Source organism: Mauremys mutica, chromosome 1 (genome assembly GCF_020497125.1).
Source record: "Mauremys mutica isolate MM-2020 ecotype Southern chromosome 1, ASM2049712v1, whole genome shotgun sequence".
Taxonomy (NCBI): Eukaryota; Metazoa; Chordata; order Testudines; family Geoemydidae; genus Mauremys; species Mauremys mutica.
In genome coordinates, this window is record NC_059072.1 from 5,095,760 (window position 1) to 5,121,391 (window position 25,632).

At 51.0% G+C, this 25,632-nt stretch overlaps 2 protein-coding genes across 2 annotated transcripts; both read left to right on the forward strand.

Annotated features, from left to right (window-relative positions):
* Positions 1-638: 638 nt before the first annotated feature.
* Positions 639-2,411, forward strand: LOC123343548 (interferon-induced protein with tetratricopeptide repeats 2-like). Its single transcript, XM_044978681.1, has 2 exons — positions 639-715; positions 1,109-2,411. Exons 1-2 carry the CDS (start codon positions 699-701, stop codon positions 2,409-2,411), a joined length of 1,320 nt encoding a protein of 439 aa, XP_044834616.1. The 5' UTR covers positions 639-698.
* Positions 2,412-20,947: 18,536 nt separating this feature from the next.
* On the forward strand, positions 20,948-22,096 carry LOC123343557 (interferon-induced protein with tetratricopeptide repeats 2-like). Its single transcript, XM_044978692.1, has one exon. It carries the CDS (start codon positions 20,948-20,950, stop codon positions 22,094-22,096), a length of 1,149 nt encoding a protein of 382 aa, XP_044834627.1.
* The last annotated feature ends 3,536 nt before the right edge of the window (positions 22,097-25,632 follow it).

The following is a 25,632-nucleotide window of genomic DNA, read 5'->3' on the forward strand; positions in this document are numbered from 1 at the left end:
GTACGTATCCGGGGGGCCAGATGGGCTCACGGATCCCATGCCGCCATGCATCACTGCTGTTTTCAGCTGTGGTAGCTAGGTTACAGCTAGTGTGGGTAGGGCAGCCCATGCTGTGATCACACCTCTCACTGCAGGGTAGACACACCCTGCGGCCATTCACAGCACCCTGGCTGTGTGAAGGGGCCTGTACATTTACACTCACTTTATGCTGCCAGTGTGCTGGGATCTAGCCTTTGTGTAAATGAGAGTGAGGCCCTTCCTGACTTCTTGCATAAATGACCCCCATTGAAGTCAGAGCGAGACTCTCTCTCCCCACACACACACACACACACACACATATTCCAGGCCATAAATGACCCCAGTGGCCAGACAGATGATTTCCAATGTTTGAGGGGGTTTAAGATTCAATTTTCTAGATATCAGCTCCTTGCAAACGACACCTTTCTATTGAGGTTAGCCCTCATCCTGTACATTAATGGTCCATATTGCATTTGCAACCTTTGCTCCAGATTCACAAAGTTCTTACATGGGAATTCCCTTTGGTTTGGGGGGCTCTGTTTTGTGACATCATGATGTACATGTTGGCTTGGAATAACATGCATCAAATATTCCAGTTAATAGCTAGCTTCAGCCCCAAAGTGAACTGCACAACAAAATAATCACTGATAAATGCTCTCACGCAGCAGCTCTGGTGCTGGATGGGGCATTCAAACAGGTAAACACATTTGAACAAACATTGTACATTGTTATTTCCCCCATGAGAAATTCTCCTGAAGTTACCAAGTGTGGAGCTTTCTGTGACATAACAAATACCACAGACTGCATCTATGGCAGTGAGCCATGTGGTTTTGCAGTGTTGCTTTCTAGGACACAGGAAGTACTAAGAGGATTTCACAAAGGTTAGATTCAACCCATTCATAAGAGTCCCACGCCTGAGAGAGTGAGGACTTCAGACCCTGAACTCCAGGCTGTCTCAATGTTTTCACTTAGCAATTTGGTTTTAACCAGAAAGAGACCGTGTCACTCTGTAATCACTGCCCCATGATTGTAGCGTACAGTGGAAATTCATTCAGCCCAGATGGAGTTTCATTTTCCCCTCTCTTTGCAGCCCCCTGCATCTGAAGGAGAAGCTGCAGGCCCTCCAGTGCCACTTCACCTGGAACTTTGAAATCAGAGACAAGGTAGATGCAGCTCACATCCTCCAAACTCTGGCTCTCAGGATTGCCCACACTCACTACCAGAACCAGCCTACGCTCCTTGCCATGCAGGCTTATCTCTGCCACCTGCAAGGACAATATGAAGATGCTCTGCAAAGCCTTAGAGAAGCCGAGGAGATTCTGCAAAGAGATCACCCAGATAACTTCCCCCGGCAGGTCCTGGTCATTTACGGAAACTACGCCTGGATCTATTATCACTTGGCCCACTATGATTTGGTTGAGCTTTACCTGGAGAAGGTTAGAAAGATCTGCAGCTCCCTGAAGAGCCGCTCTCCATATGCAGCTCAGATCCCTGAGATACATGCACAGAAAGGCTGGTCTCTCCTGGCAGCAGGCTTCCGCAATGGCGGAGAAGCCACAAAGTATTTCCAAATGGCATTAAAAGATGAAGCAAATGGGGAATTTCTTGCTGGGTCAGCAATCGCCGCCTTCGCATCATGGAGTCACTCTCACAATTCTGTATCTTGGAATGAAGCCAGAGAGAAGTTGGGCGCCATTATCCATGAACAGCAGCAAAACTATGAAGCTAAGGTGTATTTAGCCAAGATCCTTAAGAGGACGGATAGACAGCAAGCCGAAGCCCTCCTAGAAGATGCTGTTCAGAATAGCCTGGACCCTGAGGTCCTGAGACATGCAGCCAAGTTCTTTCAGCCAGGATTCCTAGAAAAAACAATTTCTATTCTAGAGCGAGCAATAGCTCTGAACCCCAATTATCATCTCCTTCACTACGACCTTGGCGTCTGCTACAAGATGCAGTTATGGGGGGACAACTCCAGCAGAAGAGAAGAAATATTGGCAGCAGCTATTGAGGCCCTCAAAAAGGCTGTGCAGAAAGATCCAGCCTCTGTGTTTGCAAAGCTGGCTTTAGCTGAAATGTATGGAGAAAATACACCTCACTACCAAGAAGAGATTTATCTCAATCTCATGAGTGAAATGCCCAGCCTCAGCAAGAAGTGTCAGCAGGCAGTCTACCTTCACTGGGGAAATTTCCTCTTTTACAAGAAAAACTCAGTGCGGGAGGCAGCTGAGATGTACAAAGCAGGTTTCACCATTCTAGACGACTACCTGGAGAGGCAACAACTGAAAAGGAAGTTGGAAAAGGTGGCAGAAATATTCCAGCAGCACTCCCAAATCACTGAGGCTAAGGCCATTCATGACTTCATTCAAGAGACTGAAAGTCATTCTCTTGACTAAAGGAGGAAGTCCACTGGTGGCAACAACAGAGCAGGAGACTGGAGATGTGGAGACAATGCAGGATCCTTTCCCTTCCCTGGACACACCAAGACCTCCTTCTGAAGTGAGTCACTTTCCCCACTTGTGTAGCAATGACATTTGTGTTGCAAATGATTCTGGGTCCCCTGAATAGTTCAGACCATGGCACATGCTGCTGCTGCTTCTTAGAATTATTATTAGCTACCTGTATTGTGATAGCGCCTAGATACCCAGACATGGACCAGGACCCCTTTGTGTCTGGCCTCAACGAGTCTACAGTCTGAGACATGAGACAACAGGAGGGAACCAGCAGACAGACGGGGGAGCACAGGCAGACAGTACTGCTCAACAAAATGGACAGTGTTCTCAGCCCACCACCTACTCAGCCATTGTCAAGTGTTTTGTAAGCATCACTGCAGAGGAGAGTTTAGCTTCTGATACTGAGCAGCTGTTTCTACTCAGAGGGGACACTGCGACCATCCTTGTCTCTAAGCAAATCTACCTCCCAGCTCTGCTGCCTTCTAACATCCACACAGCAAATACGTGTGGAGTTTCTTATGTTGTGTTTTTGTATTTGCACAGGTGAGTGCCTGTAGAGTGTCTATATAATTATTCCCATCTTGGCTTTCTGCACCTCACCCTGACCATGACTCACATTTATATGGCACCACTTCCCCCAGCTTGTCATGGATCTGATTTATTGTAAATGAAGTACAAATATAAGTAACAGAGAAAACAGAAATAAATCAGTCTCTGTGTTGGAACATTGCTTCTCCTGCCTCTAGATTGCATTGGGATGAACAGCACACACAGAAACCCACTGACCTGTTGAGCTCACAGTAAAGCACCATGACAGTCACTAACAGAACATGAACTGTCCCAGATTGAGGTATCATTACAGGAGGTTTTGGAACAAAATCAATAAACTAAATAGTAATAAGTCACCAGGACCAGACGGTATCACCCAAGAGTTCTGAAGGAACTCTAATGTGAAATTGCAGGACTAGTAACTGTCATCTGACTGTAACCTACCATTTAAATCAGCTTCTGTAACTATCTTCCAGTCACTGGGTAATGTGACGCCAACTTATTTCTTTTTTAAAAAGGCTCAAGAAGTGATTCTGGCAATTACAGGCCGGTAAGCCTGACTTCAGTACTAGGCAAACTGGTTGAAACTATAGTAAAGAACAGAATTATCAGACACCTAGATGAACATGATTTGCTGGAGAAGAGTCAACGTGTACTTAGATTTTAAGTAAGCCTTTGACAAGGTCCCTCGCCAAAGGCTCTTAAGCAAGTAAGCAGTCATGGGATAAGGAAGGTCGGTCCTCTCCTGGATCAGTAACTGGTTAAAAGGCAGGAAACAAAGGGTAAGAATAAATGGTCAGTTTTCAGAATGGAGAGAGGTAAATAGTGGTGTCCCCCAGGGGTCTGTTCTGGGACCGGTGCTGTTCAACATATTCCTAAATGATCTGGAAAAAGGGGTAAGCACCAAGGTGGCAAAATTTGCAGATGATACAAAATTACGAAAGATAGTTAAGTACCAGGCAGACTGCAAAAAGCTACAAAGAGATCACAAAACTGGGTGACTGAGCAACAAAATGGCAATTGAAATTCAATGTTGATAAATGCAAAGTAATGCACATTGGAAAACATAATCCCAACTATACATAGAAAATGATGGGGTCTAAATTAGCTGTTACCACTCAAGAAAGATCTTGGAGTCATTGTGGAGAGTTTTCTGAAATCATCCACTCAATGTGCAATGACAGTCGAAACAGCGAACAGAACGTTAGGAATCATTAAGAGAAGGATAGATAATAAGACACAAAATATCATATTGCCTCTCTTTAAATCCATGGTACACCCACATCTTGAATACTGTGTGCAGATGTGGTTCCCTCATCTCAAAAAAGGTATATTGGAATTGGAAAATGTTCAGAAAAGGGCAACAAAAATGATTTAGGGGTCTGGAACGGCTGCCGTATGGGGAGGGATTAATAAGACGGGGACTTTTCAGCTTGGAACAGGGACAAAGGTGGGACATGATTGAGATCTATAAAATTATGACTGGTGTGGAGAAAGTGAATAAGGAAGTGTTGTCTATAACTACTCATAACACAAGAACCAGGGGCCACCAAATGAAATGAATAGGAACCAGGGGCCACCAAATGAAATGAATAGGCAGCAGGTATAAAACAAACAGAAGGAAGTATTTTTTCACACAACACAGTCAACCTGTGGAACTCTTTGCCAGAGGATGGTGTGAAGGCCAAGACTATATAACTGGGTTCAAAAAAAGAACTAGATAAGTGCATGGAGGACAGGTCTATCAATGGCTATTAGCCAGGATGGGTAGGGAAGGTGTCCCTAGCCTCCGTTTGCCAGAAGCTGGGAATGGGCCACAGGGGATGGATCACTTGATGATTCCCTGTTCTGTTCATTCCCTCTGAACAGGGCCGGCTCCAGGCACCAGCCCAGCAAGCAGCTGCTTGGGGCAGCACGTCTGGGTCTTCGGCGGCAATTTGGCAGCGGGCCCCTCACTCCCTCTCGGAGCGAAGGACCCGCTGCCGAATTGCCGCCGAAGACTGAAGCGGACGCAATAGAGCTGCAGATCGTGATCGCGGCTTTTTTTTCCTTCTTCTTGCTGCTTGGGGTGGCAAAAACCCTGGAGCCGGCCCTACCTCTGAAGCACCTGGCATTGGTCACTGTCGGAAGACAGAAGACTGAGCTAGATGGACCTTTGGTCTGACCCAGTCTGGCCGTTCTTATGTACTTAGGAGCCACGGCTGAAATTTCAGCCGTGCCGGAGCGGTGTCAGTGAGAAGTAAATGAGAATCAGGCCTTGTGACGCTTTACTATGTTTTCAGTCTGTTGCTAAGGGCTTGTGGACACACAAACATGGAGCTGCTTTCGCTTCATTGGTGCAGCTCCTCCAGGGTGCTTGCTGCTGCCAGGCCAGTTGTCCCAGCCCTGGTTGAGGTCACCTGTGCTGGACGCTTACCAGGCTGCTGGGATCAGCTCCCAGAACGGGATCGGTGTATTTCTGATATCCCTCGGCAGAAAGGCCGACTTCCTGAGTTCCCGGGGGGGCGGGCTCAACCCCTGCTCCACCCCAGCCCCACCCCCACTCCAGACCTTCCCCAAGCCCCTACTCCTGCCCCACTTCTTCCCACCCCCTCCCCCAACCTCTTCCTGCCTCTGCTCCTCCCCCACACCCCAGCACCTCCTGCACAGCTGACCACGGCGGGTGGGAGATGCTGGGAGGGAGGGGGAGGAGCTGATCCACAGGGCTGCCAGTGGGTGCTGAGCACCGACAGTTTTTTCCCCCCACAGATGCTCCAGCCCCAGAGCACCCACGCAGTCGGTGCCTATATCCCTGGATTCTGGACAGGCCTTAGCACTGCCTGACCTCTAGGCTCACTCCCTGGTCCTAGGCCAGGGGTCGGCAGCCTTTCAGAAGTGCTGGGCCGAGTCTTCATTTATTCACTCTAAGGTTTCGCGGGCCGGTCATACATTTTAACGTTTTTAGAAGGTTTCTTTCTACAAGTCTATAATATAGAACTAAACTATTGTTGTAGGTAAAGTAAATACGTTTTTTAAAATGTTTAAGAAGCTTCATGTAAAATTAAATTAAAATGCAGAGCCCCCTGGACCGGTGGCCAGGACCTGGGCAGTGTGAGTGCCCCTGAAAATCAGCTCGCGTGCTGCCTTTGGCACGCGTGCCACAGGTTGCCTACCCGTCCTAGACTCTGGTCAGGCACCCCGTTCCCAAAAGCGGGGCCCCCAAGGCCCATGTGACAGGCTGCACCAGGCCTTCGTGGCCCCCTACTGGAGGCTCTGTGGTCCTACCACATCCTGCCCAGGGAAAAGAGCAGCAAAAGTGGGTCCTCCAGGGCTGCCTAGAGAAGCCCCATAGAAGCAGCCAATCAGAGCCCAGCAGGCTCAGATAAAAGGAGCTGCGGGAGGTAGCAGGGCAGTTTCTGGCTGGGGCCGCAGGGACACGGACATGGGCATTGCTCTCTGGCCAAAGGAACTCTGGGAACAACCTGGGTTTGGTTCTAGCTGCATTTGCTGAAGCTAGGAGCAAGAAGCCCTGAGAATTTTAACCCTGAGCTATAGAGGGGAGGGGAGGGGAGGGGAGGGGGGGCAGGGAAGTAGCAGCAATGAGTTGCAGTGAGTGGTGCATGGCTGCTGTGCATAGAGTCCCTGGGTTGGGCTACGGGGTGGGCCCAGGTTCCCCCACCAGCAAAGTGGTTTCCCCAAGAAGGGGACAAGTTTCATTTGGAAGCACAAGCGAAAGGCTGAAATTAAAGGGCTCAGAGCCAGGACTGAAGATGCTGGTGAGGGCAGCTAGGTCTGCTGGACTTGTGTGACCCTGAAAGGGTTTCATTTTGATTGTGTCACGTGGCTGGAGGGCTGAGCCACTGAAGACTCACCAAGCGAGGTCGACGACTCACGGGGAGTGCCAGGAGCAGGAAAAAGGCTGCAGTACCGCTCGCAGCAGCAGGGGGTGCTCAAGAGGTGAGTGCCCCCTGTTAAGCCCCCCAAGACTCCCCCACAGCATAAGCACCCCCTCCCCAGAGCTCCACCCTTGTGGGCACTCTGGTTTAGAGTTTGACCCTTCAGGGACATGTGATAGTTGAAGCAACTAACACCCAGACTTTGCAGAGGAATTTTTAAAACCAAAACACTTTACTCAGACACCACAAGAGATATTCAGATTGAGGCAAAATGATACAGTAGAACATCAAAGATACGAACACCAGAGTTAGGGACTGACTGGTCCACTGGACACCAAGTGAAACCAGAAGTAGCCAATCAGACAGCACCAGAGACCAATGCTGTACTGCATCTTAAACGTGGGCCCATCTGGGCTGCCTGGCCCCACACACGGGCAGCCACTTATAGCTACGAGGTGAAGACACTGGGGCTGCCAGAGCCAGCAGAGCAGGAGCCGTGCTGGGATCTGCACCTTTTTCACCCATCATCCCCACCCCCCTGCTGGGGGGGGACGGACGCACGCCTGCAGGGAAGCTGAGGAGGGAGCTCAGTTGCTGCTGAAGCCTGGCCTGGAGTGTCAGCTGCTGGATCTGGAGCCTGAACTGTGCTTTGTTCGCAGTTATGAACATTTCAGAGTTACAGACAACCTCCATTCCCAAGGAGTCCAGAACGCTGAGGTTCTGCTGTAAAACACTGGTATGCCAGTCCCTGCCTCAGTTTCCTGACCACCCTTGTGCTTTCTTTGGGATTAGGGACAGTGTTCTTTCAGGGCTCCAGGTTCCCTCTCCTGGACCTTCATCCTCCACCTCAGGCTTCTCCTCCCCTCTGACTCCTGCCCAAAGCTCCCTTCACCTTTGGCTGGTGTGGCAGTCAAAAGGTTCCCTCTTGCCAGTGGTTGCTCCAGGCACCAGCGCAGCAAGCACATTCCTGGGGCAGCAAGCCACGGGGGGGGTGGCCTGCCAGTCACCGAACTCACAGGACTGGCAGCTCACCCGCAGAAACGCTGCCGAATCCGCGTGACCAGCGGACCTCTCACGGGTGCCGCTGAAGGCAGCAAAAAACAGAGCCGCCCCTGCCTCTTGCTTGGGAAACAGGCCCCCTTCATCTCTGTCCTCGAATTCTTCAGCCTCTGTTTTTAGAAGCCTGCATAAACACCTTTGTTCCTTGGCCAGGGATTTTCCCACTGTCCTCTCTGTAGGCCATTTGGAAAGGTCTGTTTTTACTTACCCGTTCTTCTGTGCGGGCAAGGCCTATCTAGTTGTCGAGGGTCCTTTATGGCCATTCAGAGGCAGACACCCAGGTGCTGTTCCCCCTCTCCTTGGCACAAGGGTGTGCCGCATGAATACAGAAAGCTCATCATACCAGACAGAATACATATCCCTATGTCCTCACACCAGCAGAGACGTGAGTAACCCACTGCCATAGATCCAATTGACTCCCCCTGCCGGCCACATGAGCCAGAAGAATTTGAGGGGAATCCACACCTCTGGAGCCCTGGGTATTTCAGCTTCCCTAGGTCTCAGCAGGCGCCAGCTGAATTTCTTCCCTTGGCCACGCTGGGACTTTTCCTGGGCACTGACTCCGGTTGCTATCCCATCACGTAAATGGAGCCCTCCCTGTCCTCCTCCCCCAGCCACCTGCCTAGGCCCCCAGAACAGTGCTGACCTCCAGGATACTGCAGTAGCTTAAACACACCTTAGCAGGGGCTTGGGTGGCCAGGCAGCCTAGTGGTGAGATCACCTGGCTCTCAGCCTCAGCCAGGGGATGGGGAGTCTCTCCAGCAGTGACTGACACCTGTGTATGTCAACCCTTGAACAGGGGGGTTGGTGTCCCTCCCAGCAGGGAGTCAGAACCCGCTGCCCTGTGCTGCTTCCTACCAGTCCACTCAGTTTGGGACACGGCCCCTCTAGTCCATCTACCGGGCGGCTTGCTCCCCCCCGGATTCCCTCTGGGGTCTGCACGGCACCTTGCTGCGGCCCCAGGCTCCTTCCGCAGGGCAGCTGCAAGCTGCTGAGGGCAAGCCCCACAATTGGGTTTGCTCAGTTACCTCCTGTGCTGGGGGTTCCTCCTCACGCTCCCGTGGCTGGGAAAGCAGCGCTCACTTCCAGGTGGCTGCTCCTGCTGGCAGGCCAGTACTCCAGCCCTTCAGGCAGGGAGACAGCTAGTGCCTGTCTCTTCACAACCCAGCCCGGCTCCCTGCTTTTATCCCCTCTCCAGGCCTGGCATTGGCTGCAGGGATAGCAGGGCGGGGCTAGCTGGGCCCAAGGGCTTACTTTAACCCCTGCTGTGCTGGCTGGCAGTTTCTCTGCTCCATCACAACACCCTCTGCCAGAATCCCACAAAGAGGTGAGCCTCCTCAGTTACAGTTTAATCCTCTCAGGGGGCACGTGGTAGGTGTGATGCATATAAAACATACAGACACTTTGCACAGTTTGCTTAATCACATGAGAAATACACAGACCCATATCAGAATAATAAACCCTTCCTGCATTTTCCTTCACTCCAGCTTACTCTGCTTTGAGGGAGTGGAGGGGGAGGTTATACATAAATACAGGAGTTACAGACAGCATGGGGGGGGGAGTCAGCAGCTGGATGCAGGATCTAGAGGTGGGTCTGCTGTGAGGCCTGGGACTAGTCCCTGTGCCACTTTGGAGACAGGTCAGCGCTGTTCCAGTTTACTAGGGGAACCTCCAGTAAGATAACGTCTGAGCCTCTTTGGGGAGCTTTGTGGACCTAGCGGAGGAGCTGGGAGGGAAGCATTTGTTCCCGCTAGGGCCACAGAGCCGATGGAACTTACAGGTAGCTACGGGCTAACGGCCTTAACCTGGGATCCTGTCGTCTCACTTGAGTGAATGGGGCAGCGCTTTTCAAAGGGAGGGTTTGTACATTTTTTTTTACCTGACTTTGCTGGGCTTATGGAGAGAAGATAGTGCCCTCTAGTGACAGCCCGAGAGAACTCCAGGGCATGGATATTTTGTGTGTCCAGCCCAATCCCTGTACCACTTTGGATACTTGCTACACATTTCTTTCACCGGCAACTGAGCGGTCACTAAGCTCTTAACCCGAGGGCTGGAATAGTTCTAGCTGCGAGGACCCCCAACTTAAGAACAGCCAGTGGTCCGTCTAGCCCAGGATCTTGTCTTCCCATAGTGGCCGATGCCAGATGCAAACTTTGGCTGGCAGACACGGCTCTGGCGGTATCTCAGTCTTTCCAAACACTTCATTCTGTCCAAGCTAGGAAGAATCCAGGTGATACAAGCTGCATGTTTTGGTCGCAGTATAGAGAGTGAGAAATCATCCCTGAGAGGAGATCGGAGGGGCATGGGTTTATAGGGGTGTGCTGACGTGTAGATGGTGTGTTGGAACCTTGCATTTAAATGCACACAAACAGCACCAAAGGGTGGGGAGAGTCTGCATAAGAACTTAATAGCTTTTGTTTTTTAAATTATTTGTAAGTATTCCAAAAACAGTTCACCATATTTGTGCATGTGTAAGGGGACTGTTGCCCCCTTACTAACATTCAGTGGGGGTGTTTGGTTGCTAGCTCCCAGCACTAAAAAGGGAGGGGTCGATGGGAAATCAGGAGCCTGAGACTGAGGGTACGTCTACACTACAGGATTATTCCGATTTTACAGAAACAAGTTTTGTAAAACAGATTGTATAAAACAGATTGCGCGCGGCCACACTAAGCACATTAATTCGGTGGTGTGCGTCCACGGTCCGAGGCTAGCGTCGATTTCTGGAGCGTTGCACTGTGGGTAGCTATTCCGTAGCTATCCCATAGTTCCCGCAGCCTCCCCCGCCCCTTGGAATTCTGGGGGGAAAAATCATTGCCGTGGGTGGTTCTGGGTACAGCCTCACCCCTCCCTCCCTGAAAGCAGCAGACAACGGTTTCGTGCCTTTTTTCCTGGTTGAACTGTGCAGACGCCATAGCACAGCAAGCATGGACCCTGCTCAGCTCAATACTGCAATCGTGGATATTTTAAACACCTCGCGCACTCTTGTGCAGTATATGGTGAACCAGGACCTTAAAACCGAGTCGAGGAGGAGGCGGATACGGCAGCGCGGCGATGACAGTGATGAGGACGTGGACACAGAATTCTCTCAAATCGCGGGCCTCTGCGCTTTGGAGATCCTGATGGTAATGGGGCAGATTCTATCCATTGAACGCCGATTTTGGGCCCGGGAAACAAGCACCGACTGGTGGGACCGCATTGTGTTGAAGGTGTGGGACGATTCGCAGTGGCTGCGAAACTTTCGCATGCGTAAGGGCACTTTCATGGAACTTTGTGACTTGCTTGCCCCTGCCCTGAAACGCCATAATACCAAGATGAGAGCAGCCCTCACAGTAGAGAAGCGAGTGGCGATAGCCCTGTGGAAGCTTGCTACGCCAGACAGCTACCGGTCAGTTGGGAATCAATTTGGAGTTGGAAAATCTACTGTGGGGGCTGCTGTGATGCAAGTAGCCAAAGCAATCACTAAGCTGCTGCTACGAAAGGTTGTGACTCTGGGAAACGTGCAGGCTATAGTGGATGGCTTTGCTGCACTGGGATTCCCTAACTGTGGGGGGGGCGATAGATGGAACCCATATCCCTATCTTGGCACCGGAGCGCCAGGGCACCCAGTACGTAAACCGGAAGGGGTACTTTTCAATGGTGCTGCAAGCACTGGTGGATCACAAGGTACGTTTCACCAACATCCATGTGGGATGGCCGGGGAGGGTTCATGACGCTCGCGTATTCAGAAGCACTACTCTGTTTAAACTGCTGCAGCAAGGGAATTACTTCCCAGACCAGAAAACAGTTGGGGATGTTGAAATGCCTGTCGTTATCCTGGGGGACCCAGCCTACCCCTTGATGCCATGGCTCATGAAGCCATACACAGGCAGCCTGGACAGTGGTCAGGATCTGTTCAATTACAGGCTGAGCAAGTGCAGAATGGTGGTGGAATGTGCATTTGGCCGTTTAAAGGCGCGCTGGCGCACATTACTGACTCGCTCAGACCTCAGCCAAACCAATGTCCCCTATGTTATTGCTGCTTGCTGTATTCTCCACAATCTCTGTGAGAGTAAGGGGGAGACCTTTATGGTGGGGTGGGAGGCTGAGGCAAATCACCTGGCCGCTGATTACGCGCAGCCAGACACCAGGGAGATTAGAAGAGCACACCAGGAAGCGGTGCGCATCAGAGAAGCTTTGAAAACGAGCTTTATCAATGGCCAGGGTACAGTGTGACTGCTGTGTTTGTTGATGAACACCCACCCCCCCTTGATTGACTCATTCCCTGTAAGCAACTCACCCTCCCCCTTCGAGTACAGCTTACGTATGCAAATAAAGTCACTCTCGTTTAAAAATCATGAATTCTTTATTAATTCATTATAAAAAGAGGGAGAGAAGTAAGGGTGTGGTTTGGGAGGAGGATAGGAGGGAAGGAGAAGGCCATTAAAAAATTTCACATTAATGACAGCCTTCTGGTTGGGCTGTCCACGGGGGTGGAGTGGGCGGGTGCACGGAGCCTCCCCCACGCGTTCTTACACGTCTGGGTGAGGAGGATGTGGAACATGGTGAGGGTGGTTATACAGGGGCTGCAGCGGCACTCTGTGATCCTGCTGCCGTTCCTGAAGCTCCACCATACGCCGGAGCATGTCAGTTTGATCACGCAGCAGCCCCAGAGTTGCATCCCGCCACCGCTGATCTTCCTGCCGCCACCGCTGATCTCGGGTGTCTCTCCTGTCCTCACGTTCACTGGCTTCTTTCCTGTAATTTGATACCACGTCCTTCCACTCGTTCAGATGAGCTCTTTCATTGCGTGTCACTTCCATAATATCCGAGAACATCTCATCTCACGTCTTCTTTTTCCTCCGCCTTATCTGTGCTAGCCTTTGGGATGGAGGAGGGATGCTTGAAAAATTTCCAGCTGCATGAGGAAGAGAAATATTTAAAAAGATACATTTAACAGAACAATGGTTATACTCTTTCACAGTGAACAGCACTATTCACCTTACATAGCACATGTGATTTCCCTACAAGGTCGCATTTTTCATCTTAATACTGAGTGCCTGCAGCCCTGGGGTTACAGATCTCACAGACACAGTTCCGGGCATCAGAATTCAGCTTGCATGCAGCCATGGTAAGCCACTGTCTTTCAGCTTCTGTAATGATTTACCCCTCCCCCCAATGCATGGCTAATACCACGCTAGCTCCCTGCTAATCAACACCCTTCCCACCCCCCCACCCACTGCGTGGATCATTGGCATTTCACTCCTCCCCTCCCCCCGCCTGGCTACGTGTAGGAAAGGAATTTTATTAAGCTGCTGCAGACCACGATCCCAGTAGGAAAATGGCCATCCCCCTAACTTAAATTCCTGATTTTTAACCAGGTTACCCTGAACGATATCACTTTGCTGAGGATAACACAGCGAGATAAAGAACAGATGCTTCTTGAATGCCAGTAATCACCGGGACCATACGCAGCTATGCTTTGCCATGCAATGATACCTGATTACTTGCTACATGCATGGCGTGGTAAAGTGTCCTACCATGGTGGGCGGAACAAGGCTGCCTTGCCCAGAAACCTTCTGCAAAGGCTTCTGGAGTACCTCCAGGAGTGCTTCATCGAGATGTCCCTGGAGGATTTCCTCTCAATCCCCGGACATGTTAACGAACTTTTCTAAGTAACTATACTGTCTGCGAATGCATCCCAAGTCCTCAGGGCAAATCAATCATTAAAAAACGCTTGCTTCAAAACTATGTTTGCTATTTGCAAAGGTACACTCACCAGAGGTCCCTTCCATGGCGTCATTGTCTGGGATAGTTGCTTGGGAGGGCTGGGAGGAGGGTAATTCCGTCAGGGTGAGAAAAAGCTCCTGGCTGTTGGGGCAAACGGAGTGCTGTGTGCTCTCTGCTAAGTCGTCCTCCTCTTCTTCATCTTCATCTTCCCCGTCCGCATAATCCTCAGACATGGCAGAGATTACAACCCCCACCTCGGAATCCACGGTCAGGGGTGGGGTACTTGTGGCGCAGCCCCCTAAAATTGCATGCAGCTCAGCATAGAAGCGGCATGTTTTTCGACCTGCCCCGGACCTTCCGTTTGCTTCCTTGGTTTTCTGGTAGGCTTGCCTGAGCTCCTTAACTTTCACTCTGCACTGCACTGAGTCCCTGCTGTGGCCTTTATCCGTCATGGCCTTAGAAATTCTTTCAAATACTTTTTCATTTCGTCTTTTGGAACGCAGTTCTGTTAGCACTGAATCCTCTCCCCATATAGCGATCAGATCCAGTACCTCCCGTGCAGTCCATGCTGGGGCTCTTTTTCGATTCTCAGGAGACTGCATTGTTACCTGTGTAGATGAGCTGTGCGTGGTCACCTGTGCTGATGAGCTCTCCACGCTGGGCAAGCAGGAAATGAATTTCAAAACTTCGCGGGGCTTTTCCTGTCTACCTGGCCAGTGCATCCGAGTTCAGAATGCTGTCCAGAGCGGTCAGTGGTGCACTGTGGGATAGCTCCCGGAGGCCAATACCGTCGATTTGCGGCCACACTAACCCTAATCTGATATGTTAATCCCGATATTAGCGCTACTCCTCTCGCCGGGGAGGAGTACAGAAACCGATTTAAAGAGCCATTAAAATCAATATAAGGTGCCTCCTAGTGTGGACGGGTGTGGCGTTAAATCGGTTTTACGCTCCTAAAACCGGTTTAAACGCCTAGTGTAGACCAGGCCTGACAGTCTCCAGGAACAATGTGGAGAGGCCAGTGCTCCAGGTCAGCCTGGTTGACAGGGCGGGCTGGCTAATCAAGGAGTCAGGAGGCCAGGGGGGTCCCGTCCTCCGTGTGAGCATATCTAGCGACTTCTGTAAGCGAGCATTTGGAGACTGTCTAACTGCTGAAGTATGTATAGCAGGGGTGAAGACCAGATGTTTGTTAGATACTGGCTCAGAAGTCACCACCGTTACAGAGTCGCATTTTAAAAAGTATTTGAAGGACAAGGACCTGACCATGCACAGCACACGGTTTGTACGTCTAACAGCTGTTAATGGACTGGCAATCCCAGTGGTGGGGTGCGTTGAAGCAGACAGAGTATATGGGCCAAACGCTGCCAGGAAAATGCATCTTCATCCTGAAAGACAAAGCCTCGAAAGGGAGCCATATGGGAGAAGTCGTCCCAGGGATTCTAGGAATGAACATCATTAGTGAGCTGAAGGAGCTACTCTTACCAGGAGAAGGAACCAGGAGAATGAACTGTCACGAGCACTCTACGAAGAATGCTGTGCTGAGTAGAGTACTGGCTCGAGCGGAGAGGCAGAGTCATTCCCTGGGCCCCACAAGGCATATTGGAAATGTTAAAGTGGGCAGAAAATGGAAGACCATTATTCCTCCGTGGAAAGGGAAGATCCTTGACGAACACCACTGTGTACCAGAAAATGAGCTGCAGGTGATGAGCGAGAAGGGAGGACGAGTTACCTTTCTTCAAGAAAGATGTGATGGGAGACTGCCAGTTCCTGTTCAAGTGGCACGCCAAGGGCTGATTCCTGCACATGTGGCTAACATAAGGGCGTTGCCAGAGAAGCATCAAGAAGTCTTTTCTAAGGATGAGGTGACCAATTATGATGACCAAGTCAAAGGCTGAAGATAGCCTGGAAAGTTGCTCTCAGTACAACTAAAGACACAGCCCAAGGTAGGAAAAGGACTTATGATCACAAGTCCAGTGGGGCTCTCATCCGATCTGGTGACTGTGCACCAGTTCTTAGCAGTAGACGCCGGAGATGTAATAAAATACAGGACAAATGGAAGCCAAATCCCCACACTGTGGTCACCCACAACAGTCCCGAACTGCCAGTGTACGCTAACCAGCCTGAACAAGGAGGTGGAGAGAGAGTAGTACATAGGGACCAGCTAAAGCGTTGGACTATTAATCTGACCAGGGCTCGTAGGAGGCATAGTGCAGAATTTCCCGGGGAGACTGAAACCAATGGAGTAAACCCAAACCCTAATGAGAATGGGCAGATCCCTCAAACTGACCTAGTATTACCCAAGGACAGGAAAATAGAAAATATGGGTAATGAAACCTTAAGACTGCTGGTTCAGAGGGCTAATAAGCCTGTACTGCCTGTTAAACTTAAAGATAATTATGTTGTTGGTTCTATGTAGCGTTCTAATTAATATTGTTATTTATAGTTTAAAGAAGTAGATGTAAAATGTTCAATATGTTAAATGCTCTTTTGATAATTGTTAATGGGGGTTTTTTTATATAAAATGTGGATATATGTTGTTACTATGGGGCCCGAATGTACTGGTGTGAATATTGGGGCTGTGGCAGAATTTTAGCAAGGGGGAATGTAAGGGGACTGTTGCCCCCTTACTAACATTCAGTGGGAGTGTTTGGTTGCTAGCTCCCAGCACTAAAAAGGGGAGGGGTCGATGGGAAATCAGGAGCCTGAGACTGACAGTCTCCAGGAACAATGTGGAGAAGCCAGTGTTCCAGGTCAGCCTGATTGACAGGGCGGGCAGGCTAATCAAGGAGTCAGGAGGCCAGGGGGGTCCTGTCCTCCGTGTGAGCTGGAATTGTCTGAGTCAGATGGAGTGGGGCCGAGCTAAGGAGAGAGCAGGGGCCCAAGCTGAGCTGATGAGAGTGGAGCTGCAGCCCAAAAAGCCAGAGCACAGCCCAGAGAGAGCAGCCCTGCCCTGGGAGCAGAGCTGCAGCAACCAGAGCCAGAGGGGCCAGAGAAGCAGCCCAGGGAGCTGAAGGCAGAGCAGCAGCAGCAGCCGTGCTGAGGCAGAGTGGAGCTGGAGCTGGAGCAGCCCGGAGCTGGGTGCGGGGAGCAGCTGGGGAGAGCGAGGGGGACCCCGGGCAGTGGGCCCAGCGCAGGGAGATACCTCAGCCAAGAGGCCCTGCAGCCCAGACTGGGAGGGGGATTGTAACCCTGACAGGGCGGGGGTGACGCTGGGGAGAAGGGTCCTACCACCCAGAGCCTGAGAGCGTGTGGCCACCGCCAGAGCAAGTGTCCGACTCGCAGCGTCCCTGCAGCACAGCCAGGACCTGAGAAGGAGGCCTGGGACCTACAAGGAACAGACTGAACTGCCCTGACCTTTCAGAGACACTGTTTGTGATGTTCCCTGCCCCAGAGCAGGGTGATGTGTTTCCTTTAACCTTTCCCATTTTTCCTTATTCTTTTTTTAAATTAAGTGTTAATTAAATGACTTGTATTTGCTTTAAATTGTATGATGTGATCAGTGGGTCAGGGATCTGCGCAGTGCAGAGAGAGTACCCCGGAGTGGGGACACCCTAGCCCCTGTCCTAGGTGAGCACAGCAGGGTTGGGGGTCGAGCCCCCTAGGAATCCTGGGCCCAGCCTTGTTGGGGTTACAAGGACTCTGCCAGTGGAAGGGGAGTCCTCAAGGGCAGGGAGGCTCTGGGTAAAGGAAGTGGGAGCGAGGACTCAGATCCTTTCGCTAGCCCACTTCACCGGGGTAGTGCAGAAGCCAGGAAAGTTCCCCACAATAGCAGGACCATTCCCCTGCTTACAGATAGATCAAATAGAAAATACGATAATGCCTCTATATAAATCCATGGCACGCCCACATCTTAAATACTGCCTGCAGATCTGGTTGCCCCAGCTCAAAATAGATATAAGGGCAAGAACAATGCTTAGGGATATGAAACAGCTTCCATATGAGGAGCGATTAAAAAAACTGGGAGTTTTCAGCTTGGAAAAGAGATGGCTAAGGGAGTGTTGCCGGCACAGAATGCCTGAGGCAGCAAACAGTGGTGGTTCATTGCCCGGCGTGCGCCGCACTAATTAACACACCAGGGTGGAGAAGCAAACCAAGTTTATTTGAGCCCAAATAAGGTGACAGGAGAAAAAGCATTCTCAAATCCTGCACACAGATACAAGCTGTTTTTCTCTTCTTATACATGATTTCAGCTAAGCATTTCCCATTACCCCCCACACTCCTCCCCCTTCCCCCCCCTTCTTTCCCCTCCTGTCTATTTTCTATAGCAAATACATCATGCAAGTAGCAATTACACTAAGCAGGTTAAATCATACTTGGCAAAAACCACTTTAGCTCGTTAGTAACTCTTCTGTGAACAGTTATCTTGTTTTACTCCCTCTTTGAGCAGGCAGGCTCATTATAGCAGGCCTTGTTATTACCTTCTGGTGCAGGTGTTGTAACTGATAACCATTCTTTGTTGCCGGCCTGTTAGGTCAATTAAAGTTCAAACAAACATGGAAGCACTTTGGTCAGACATGGAGTGACTTTAGTTCATTCAGGCCTAATACAGATGCCTGATGACACCAACAGGAGGAATATGAAAACGGTCTATAAAATCTTGACTGCTGTGGAGAAAGTGAATAAGGAAGTGTTATTTAGTCCTTTACATAACACAAAAACTAGGGTTCACCCAATGAAATTAATAGGCATCAGGAAGTACTTTATATAAGGTACAGTCAACCTGTGGAACTGGTTGCCAGGGGATGTTGTGAGGCCAAAACAATAACAGGGTTCCAGAAAGAACTAGGTAAGTTCATGGAGGTCAAGTCCATCAAGGGCTATTAGCCAGGATGGGCAGGGATGCAACACCAAGCTCTGAGTCTAACTTGCCTCTGTTTGCCAGAAGCTGGGACTGGACGACAGGGGATGGACCTTGTGATGATTCCCTGTTCTGTCCATTCCCTCTGGGGCACCTGGCATTGGCTGCTATCAGAAGACAGGATACTGGGCTCGATGGACCATTGGTCTGACCCAATATGGCCGTTCTTCTGTAACCTGTTCATGCTCCATGTAACCCCCTCATGCATCCTTGACCCCCATCTCCTCGTGCCCCGAACTAGACTATATAGCACTGCACAGACAAACCACCCTCAGTTCCTCCTCCGCCACAAAGTCCCACACGGGAACCCCGAAACAGTGGAAAGCAGGGCGGGTGGTGGGGCACGCACAGGGACACACATCTCGAAGATCTCCAGTTACTGCACAGGGGAAATTACCTCTCCTTCTTTGATTGAGGAGCATGGATCACGCTGGCAGACAATGGGGCCTCGGTGTCTAAATCAGGGGGGCACTTTTGAAAATCGCCCCCTGCAGGGGTAAAGCTGGGGGAGGGTTCGGGGAGGAGGAGGAGGAGGAGGAGACCTGGGGGAGCAGGTACAAAGCGCTCACATTTTCCTAATTGCCCTGCCTCAGTCATTTCCCTCTGCTCCTCCCTGCTAAGTGCCCCGTGCCGGGGGCGGGGGCAGGCTGCCAGCTGTGCCGCACAGTCCCCGTGTGTAGCACGAGGCCGGGCTGCCCACTGCCCTGTGCAGGCACCTTGGAGTGAGCGAGGGAGAGCTCCTCTGTGCTATGGGCCCAGCCTCTGCACACAGCCACAGCCCCTGTGCTCAGGGCAGCGCAGGCTGTTCCCACCCGGGCGACACGAACACCCCAAGGTGGCGGGGAAAGGCTGGCCGGAGGCCGGGACACGGCCGACCTGTGCACTGCCCGGGGCTGTGGTGCTGTGGGGTGCGTAGCAGGGAGCGCACTGGCGTGTGATAATGGAGAGTGACCCCGTCTGTGTGCTGGGAAACCCAAGGCAGGATTGTACATGTGCAAACGTGTGTGTGCATAGGCACACATACACACACCCCGTAACTAGTCCCATGATGTCACCCTGGGGCTGCAGATAGCAGTTCAGGCCGAGTGCAGGCTGCAGATAACAAGTGGACGTGAAAGTTAAGTTTCAGTTTCCTTTTCCCCGGCTCTCCCCCCCTTTCTATGGCAATGCAGTTCCCCAGCCGGCCCGGGGGGCTCCCCGGCTCGCAGCCCAGGCGGGCTATAAAGGGGCAGGCGGGTCCCAGCAGACACAGTCCGTTCAGGCCCCCAGAACCGGGCACTTCTCCAGCTTGGGCAGAAAACCAGTGCGGGGAAAGGAGCCGCCACCCCCCTGGCTGGGCCGGGGACTCAGCGGAGCGCAATGAGGTAGGAGCTTTGGGGTTGCGGGGGCATTTCCAGCAAGGGCTCAATCCAGACACCTTCCCACCCCCTCTGCGCGTTTCTGGGGCTGTGAATCTCCGGCGTTCAGACCTCCGGGGCGGGGTTAATCTGGGGCCATTTTGCATCCCGTTGACGCTCCAGGCTGGTGACTCACAGGGCTAGAGCAGGTCACTGTTTACACCTCACCCTGCGGGCTCACCGGGCCGCCACTTTCCGGAGAACTCCCCGCTCGGGCCAGCTGTCACTCCGGCTTCACTCCGCATCAACCCAGGAGCCGCGAGAGAGCCCCGCCTCCGCCCCGCCCCCTCTCCCTGTGGCTGTGAACGGACTAGTCACTGGCCTTAACCCCGGCTCCCCTCTGCACAAACCGGGGGAGGGGAGGGGAAATTAACTCCGGTCCCCGGGGAGCTGGAGCCAAGGGGCAGCCGGGGGGTGGGACGGGACCAGCCCGGGAGATGCAGAGAGAAAAGGCAGCAGCAGCAGCAGGAGCCCGGAGCTACAGCGCGGGGGAGGCTGCAGGGAGGGGAACCAGCTGTTTGCAGAAGGGGGGGGGGCTCTTGTGAACGCTCAGCCTGGACTGAGACCACGTTACCCCCCCCAGCGCAGGGCCCCAGACCAGAGAGCGGGGACAGCTTGGAGGGAGGGAGGGCGGGGGGGTCGGTGTGTCTAGCAAGGCGGGGGGAGGTTGTTCTATTGTTCAGTGCCGTGCTTGTTCCCAGAAAGAGGACACTGCCAGGTGGGGAGGGGGAGGGAACTGGTGGGGTATAGTGGGGGGGCTGGAGGGGGAACCTGCAGCGGGGGGGTACTCACTGGAGGTGGGGGGCAGCGTTGCTCCCTGTCAGGGTGGTGAAAATTCATTCAGCCCAGATGGAGTCTCATTTCCCCCTCTCTTTGCAGCCCCCTGCGTCTGAAGGAGAAGCTGCAGGCCCTCCAGTGCCACTTCACCTGGAACTTTGAAATCAGAGACAAGGTAGATGCAGCTCACATCCTCCAAACTCTGGCTCTCAGGATTGCCCACACACACACAACCAGAACCAGGCCACATTCCTTGCCATGCAGGCTTATCTCCGCCACCTGCAAGGGCAATATGAAGATGCTCTGCAAAGCCTTAGAGAAGCCGAGGAGATTCTGCAAAAAGATCACCCAGATAACTTCCCCCGGCAGGTCCTGGTCATTTACGGAAACTACGCCTGGATCTATTATCACTTGGCCCACTATGATTTGGTTGAGCTTTACCTGGAGAAGGTTAGAAAGATCTGCAGCTCCCTGAAGAGCCGCTCTCCATATGCAGCTCAGATCCCTGAGATACATGCACAGAAAGGCTGGTCTCTCCTGGCAGCAGGCTTCCGCAATGGCGGAGAAGCCACAAAGTGTTTCCAAATGGCATTAAGAGAAGATGAAGCAAATGGGGAATTTCTTGCTGGGTCAGCAATCGCTGCCTTCGCATCATGGATTCACTCATACAATTCTGTATCTTGGAATGAAGCCAGAGAGAAGTTGGGCGCCATTATCCATGAACAGCAGCAAAACTATGAAGCTAAGGTGTATTTAGCCAAGATCCTTAAAAGGACAGATAGACAGCAAGCCAAATCCCTCATTGAAGATGTTCAGAATAGCCTGGACCCTGAGGTCCTGAGATATGCAGCCATGTTCTTTCAGCCAGAATTCCTAGAAAAAGCAATTTCTGTTCTAGAGCAAGCAATAGCTCTGAACCCCAATTATCATCTCCTTCACTACGACCTTGGCGTCTGCTACAAGATGCAGTTATGGGGGGACAACTCCAGCAGAAGAGAAGAAATATTGGCAGCAGCTATTGAGGCCTTCAAAAAGGCTGTGCAGAAAGATCCAGCCTCTGTGTTTGCAAAGCTGGCTTTAGCTGAAATGTATGGAGAAAATACACCTCACTACCAAGAAGAGATTTATCTCAATCTCATGAGTGAAATGCCCAGCCTCAGCAAGAAGTGTCAGCAGGCAGTCTACCTTCACTGGGGAAATTTCCTCTTTTACAAGAAAAACTCAGTGCAGGAGGCAGCTGAGATGTACAGAGCAGGTTTCGCCATTCCAGACAACTACCCGGAGAGGCAACAACTGAAAAGGAAGTTGGAAAAGGTGGCAGAAATATTCCAGCAGCACTCCCAAATCACTGAGGCTAAGGCCATTCATGACTTCATTCAAGAGACTGAAAGCCATTCTCTTGAATAAAGGACGAAGTCCACTGGTGGCAACAACAGAGCAGGAGACTGGAGATGTGGAGACAATGCAGGTTCCTTTCCCTTCCCTGGACACACCAAGACCTCCTTCTGAAGTGAGTCACTTTCCCCACTTGTGTAGCAATGACATTTGTGTTGCAAATGATTCTGGGTCCCCTGAATAGTTCAGACCATGGCACATGCTGCTGCTGCTTCTTAGAATTATTATTAGCTACCTGTATTGTGATAGCGCCTAGATACCCAGACATGGACCAGGACCCCTTTGTGTCTGGCCTCAACGAGTCTACAGTCTGAGACATGAGACAACAGGAGGGAACCAGCAGACAGACGGGGGAGCACAGGCAGACAGTACTGCTCAACAAAATGGACAGTGTTCTCAGCCCACCACCTACTCAGCCATTGTCAAGTGTTTTGTAAGCATCACTGCAGAGGAGAGTTTAGCTTCTGATACTGAGCAGCTGTTTCTACTCAGAGGGGACACTGCGACCATCCTTGTCTCTAAGCAAATCTACCTCCCAGCTCTGCTGCCTTCTAACATCCACACAGCAAATACGTGTGGAGTTTCTTATGTTGTGTTTTTGTATTTGCACAGGTGAGTGCCTGTAGAGTGTCTATATAATTATTCCCATCTTGGCTTTCTGCACCTCACCCTGACCATGACTCACATTTATATGGCACCACTTCCCCCAGCTTGTCATGGATCTGATTTATTGTAAATGAAGTAAAAATATAAGTAACAGAGAAAACAGAAATAAATCAGTCTCTGTGTTGGAACATTGCTTCTCCTGCCTCTAGATTGCATTGGGATGAACAGCACACACAGAAACCCACTGACCTGTTGAGCTCACAGTAAAGCACCATGACAGTCACTAACAGAACATGAACTGTCCCAGATTGAGGTATCATTACAGGAGGTTTTGGAACAAAATCAATAAACTAAATAGTAATAAGTCACCAGGACCAGACGGTATCACCCAAGAGTTCTGAAGGAACTCTAATGTGAAATTGCAGGACTAGTAACTGTCATCTGACTGTAACTTACCATTTAAATCAGCTTCTGTACCCAGTGACTGGAAGATAGTTAATGTGACGCCAACTTATTTCTTTTTTTAAAAGGCTCAAGAAGTGATTCTAGCAATTACAGGCCGGTAAGCCTGACTTCAGTACTAGGCAAACTGGTTGAAACTATAGTAAAGAACAGAATTATCAGACACGTAGATGAACATGATTTGCTGGAGAAGAGTCAACGTGTACTTAGATTTTAAGTAAGCCTTTGACAAGGTCCCTCGCCAAAGGCTCTTAAGCAAGTAAGCAGTCATGGGATAAGGAAGGTCGGTCCTCTCCTGGATCAGTAACTGGTTAAAAGGCAGGAAACAAAGGGTAAGAATAAATGGTCAGTTTTCAGAATGGAGAGAGGTAAATAGTGGTGTCCCCCAGGGGTCTGTTCTGGGACCAGTGCTGTTCAACATATTCCTAAATGATCTGGAAAAAGGGGTAAGCACCAAGGTGGCAAAATTTGCAGATGATACAAAATTACGAAAGATTGCAGTCTGCCTGGTACTTAACTAAGAGCTACAAAGAGATCACAAAACTGGGTGACTGGGCAACAAAATGGCAATTGAAATTCAATGTTGATAAATGCAAAATAATGCACATTGGAAAACATAATCCCAACTATACATAGAAAATGATGGGGTCTAAATTAGCTGTTACCACTCAAGAAAGATCTTGGAGTCATTGTGGAGAGTTTTCGGAAATCATCCACTCAATGTGCAATGACAGTCGAAACAGCAAACAGAATGTTAGGAATCATTAAGAGAAGGATAGATACTAAGACACAAAATATCATATTGCCTCTCTTTAAATCCATGGTACACCCACATCTTGAATACTGTGTGCAGATGTGGTTCCCTCATCTCAAAAAAGGTATATTGGAATTGGAAAATGTTCAGAAAAGGGCAACAAAAATGATTTAGGGGTCTGGAACGGCTGCCGTATGGGGAGGGATTAATAAGACGGGGACTTTTCAGCTTGGAACAGGGACGACAAAGGTGGGACATGATTGAGATCTATAAAATTATGACTGGTGTGGAGAAAGTGAATAAGGAAGTGTTGTCTATAACTACTCATAACACAAGAACCAGGGGCCACCAAATGAAATGAATAGGCAGCAGGTATAAAACAAACAGAAGGAAGTATTTTTTCCACACACAGTCAACCTGTGGAACTCTTTGCCAGAGGATGGTGTGAAGGCCAAGACTATATAACTGGGTTCAAAAAAAGAACTAGATAAGTGCATGGAGGACAGGTCTATCAATGGCTATTAGCCAGGATGGGTAGGGAAGGTGTCCCTAGCCTCTGTTTGCCAGAAGCTGGGAATGGGCCACAGGGGATGGATCACTTGATGATTCCCTGTTCTGTTCATTCCCTCTGAACAGGGCCGGCTCCAGGCACCAGCCCAGCAAGCAGGTGCTTGGGGCAGCACGTCTGGGTCTTCGGCGGCAATTTGGCAGCGGGCCCCTCACTCCCTCTCGGAGCGAAGGACCCGCTGCCGAATTGCCGCCGAAGACTGAAGCGGCCGCAATAGAGCTGCAGATCGTGATCGCGGCTTTTTTTTCCTTCTTCTTCTTGCTGCTTGGGGCAGCAAAAACCCTGGAGCCAGCCCTGCCTCTGAAGCACCTGGCATTGGTCACTGTCGGAAGACAGAAGACTGAGCTAGATGGACCTTTGGTCTGACCCAGTCTGGCTGTTCTTATGTACTTAGGAGCCACGGCTGAAATTTCAGCCATGCCGGAGCGGTGTCAGTGAGAAGTAAATGAGAATCAGGCCTTGTGACGCTTTACTATGTTTTCAGTCTGTTGCTAAGGGCTTGTGGACACACAAACACGGAGCTTCTTTCGCTCCATTGAAGTGCATCCGAAGAAGTGGGTATTCACCCACGAAAGCTCATGCTGCAAAACGTCTGTTAGTCTATAAGGTGCCACAGGACTCTTTGCTGCTTTCGCCCCATTGGTGCAGCTCCTCGGGGGTGCCTGCTGCTGCCAGGCCAGTTGTCCCAGCCCTGGTTGAGGTCACCTGTGCTGGACGCTTACCAGGCTGCTGGGATCAGCTCCCAGAACGGAATCGGTGTATTTCTGATATCCCTCGGCAGAAAGGCCGACTTCCTGAGTTCCCGGGGGGGGGGGGGCTCAACCCCTGCTCCACCCCAGCCCCACCCCCACTCCAGACCTTCCCCAAGCCCCTACTCCTGCCCCACCTCTTCCCACCCCCTCCCCCAACCTCTTCCTGCCTCTGCTCCTCCCCCACACCCCAGCACCTCCTGCACCCTGCTGTACAGCTGACCACGGTGGGTGGGAGATGCTGGGAGGGAGGGGGAGGAGCTGATCCACAGGGCTGCCAGTGGGTGCTGAGCACCGACAGTTTTTTTCCCCCACAGATGCTCCAGCCCCAGAGCACCCACACAGTCGGTGCCTATATCCCTGGATTCTGGACAGGCCTTAGCACTGCCTGACCTCTAGGCTCACTCCC

Coding starts and splice junctions, on each gene's coding strand:
- LOC123343557 (XM_044978692.1), top strand. CDS start 20,948: ATGCAGGCTTATCTCCGCCACCTGCAAGGGCAATATGAAGATGCTCTG.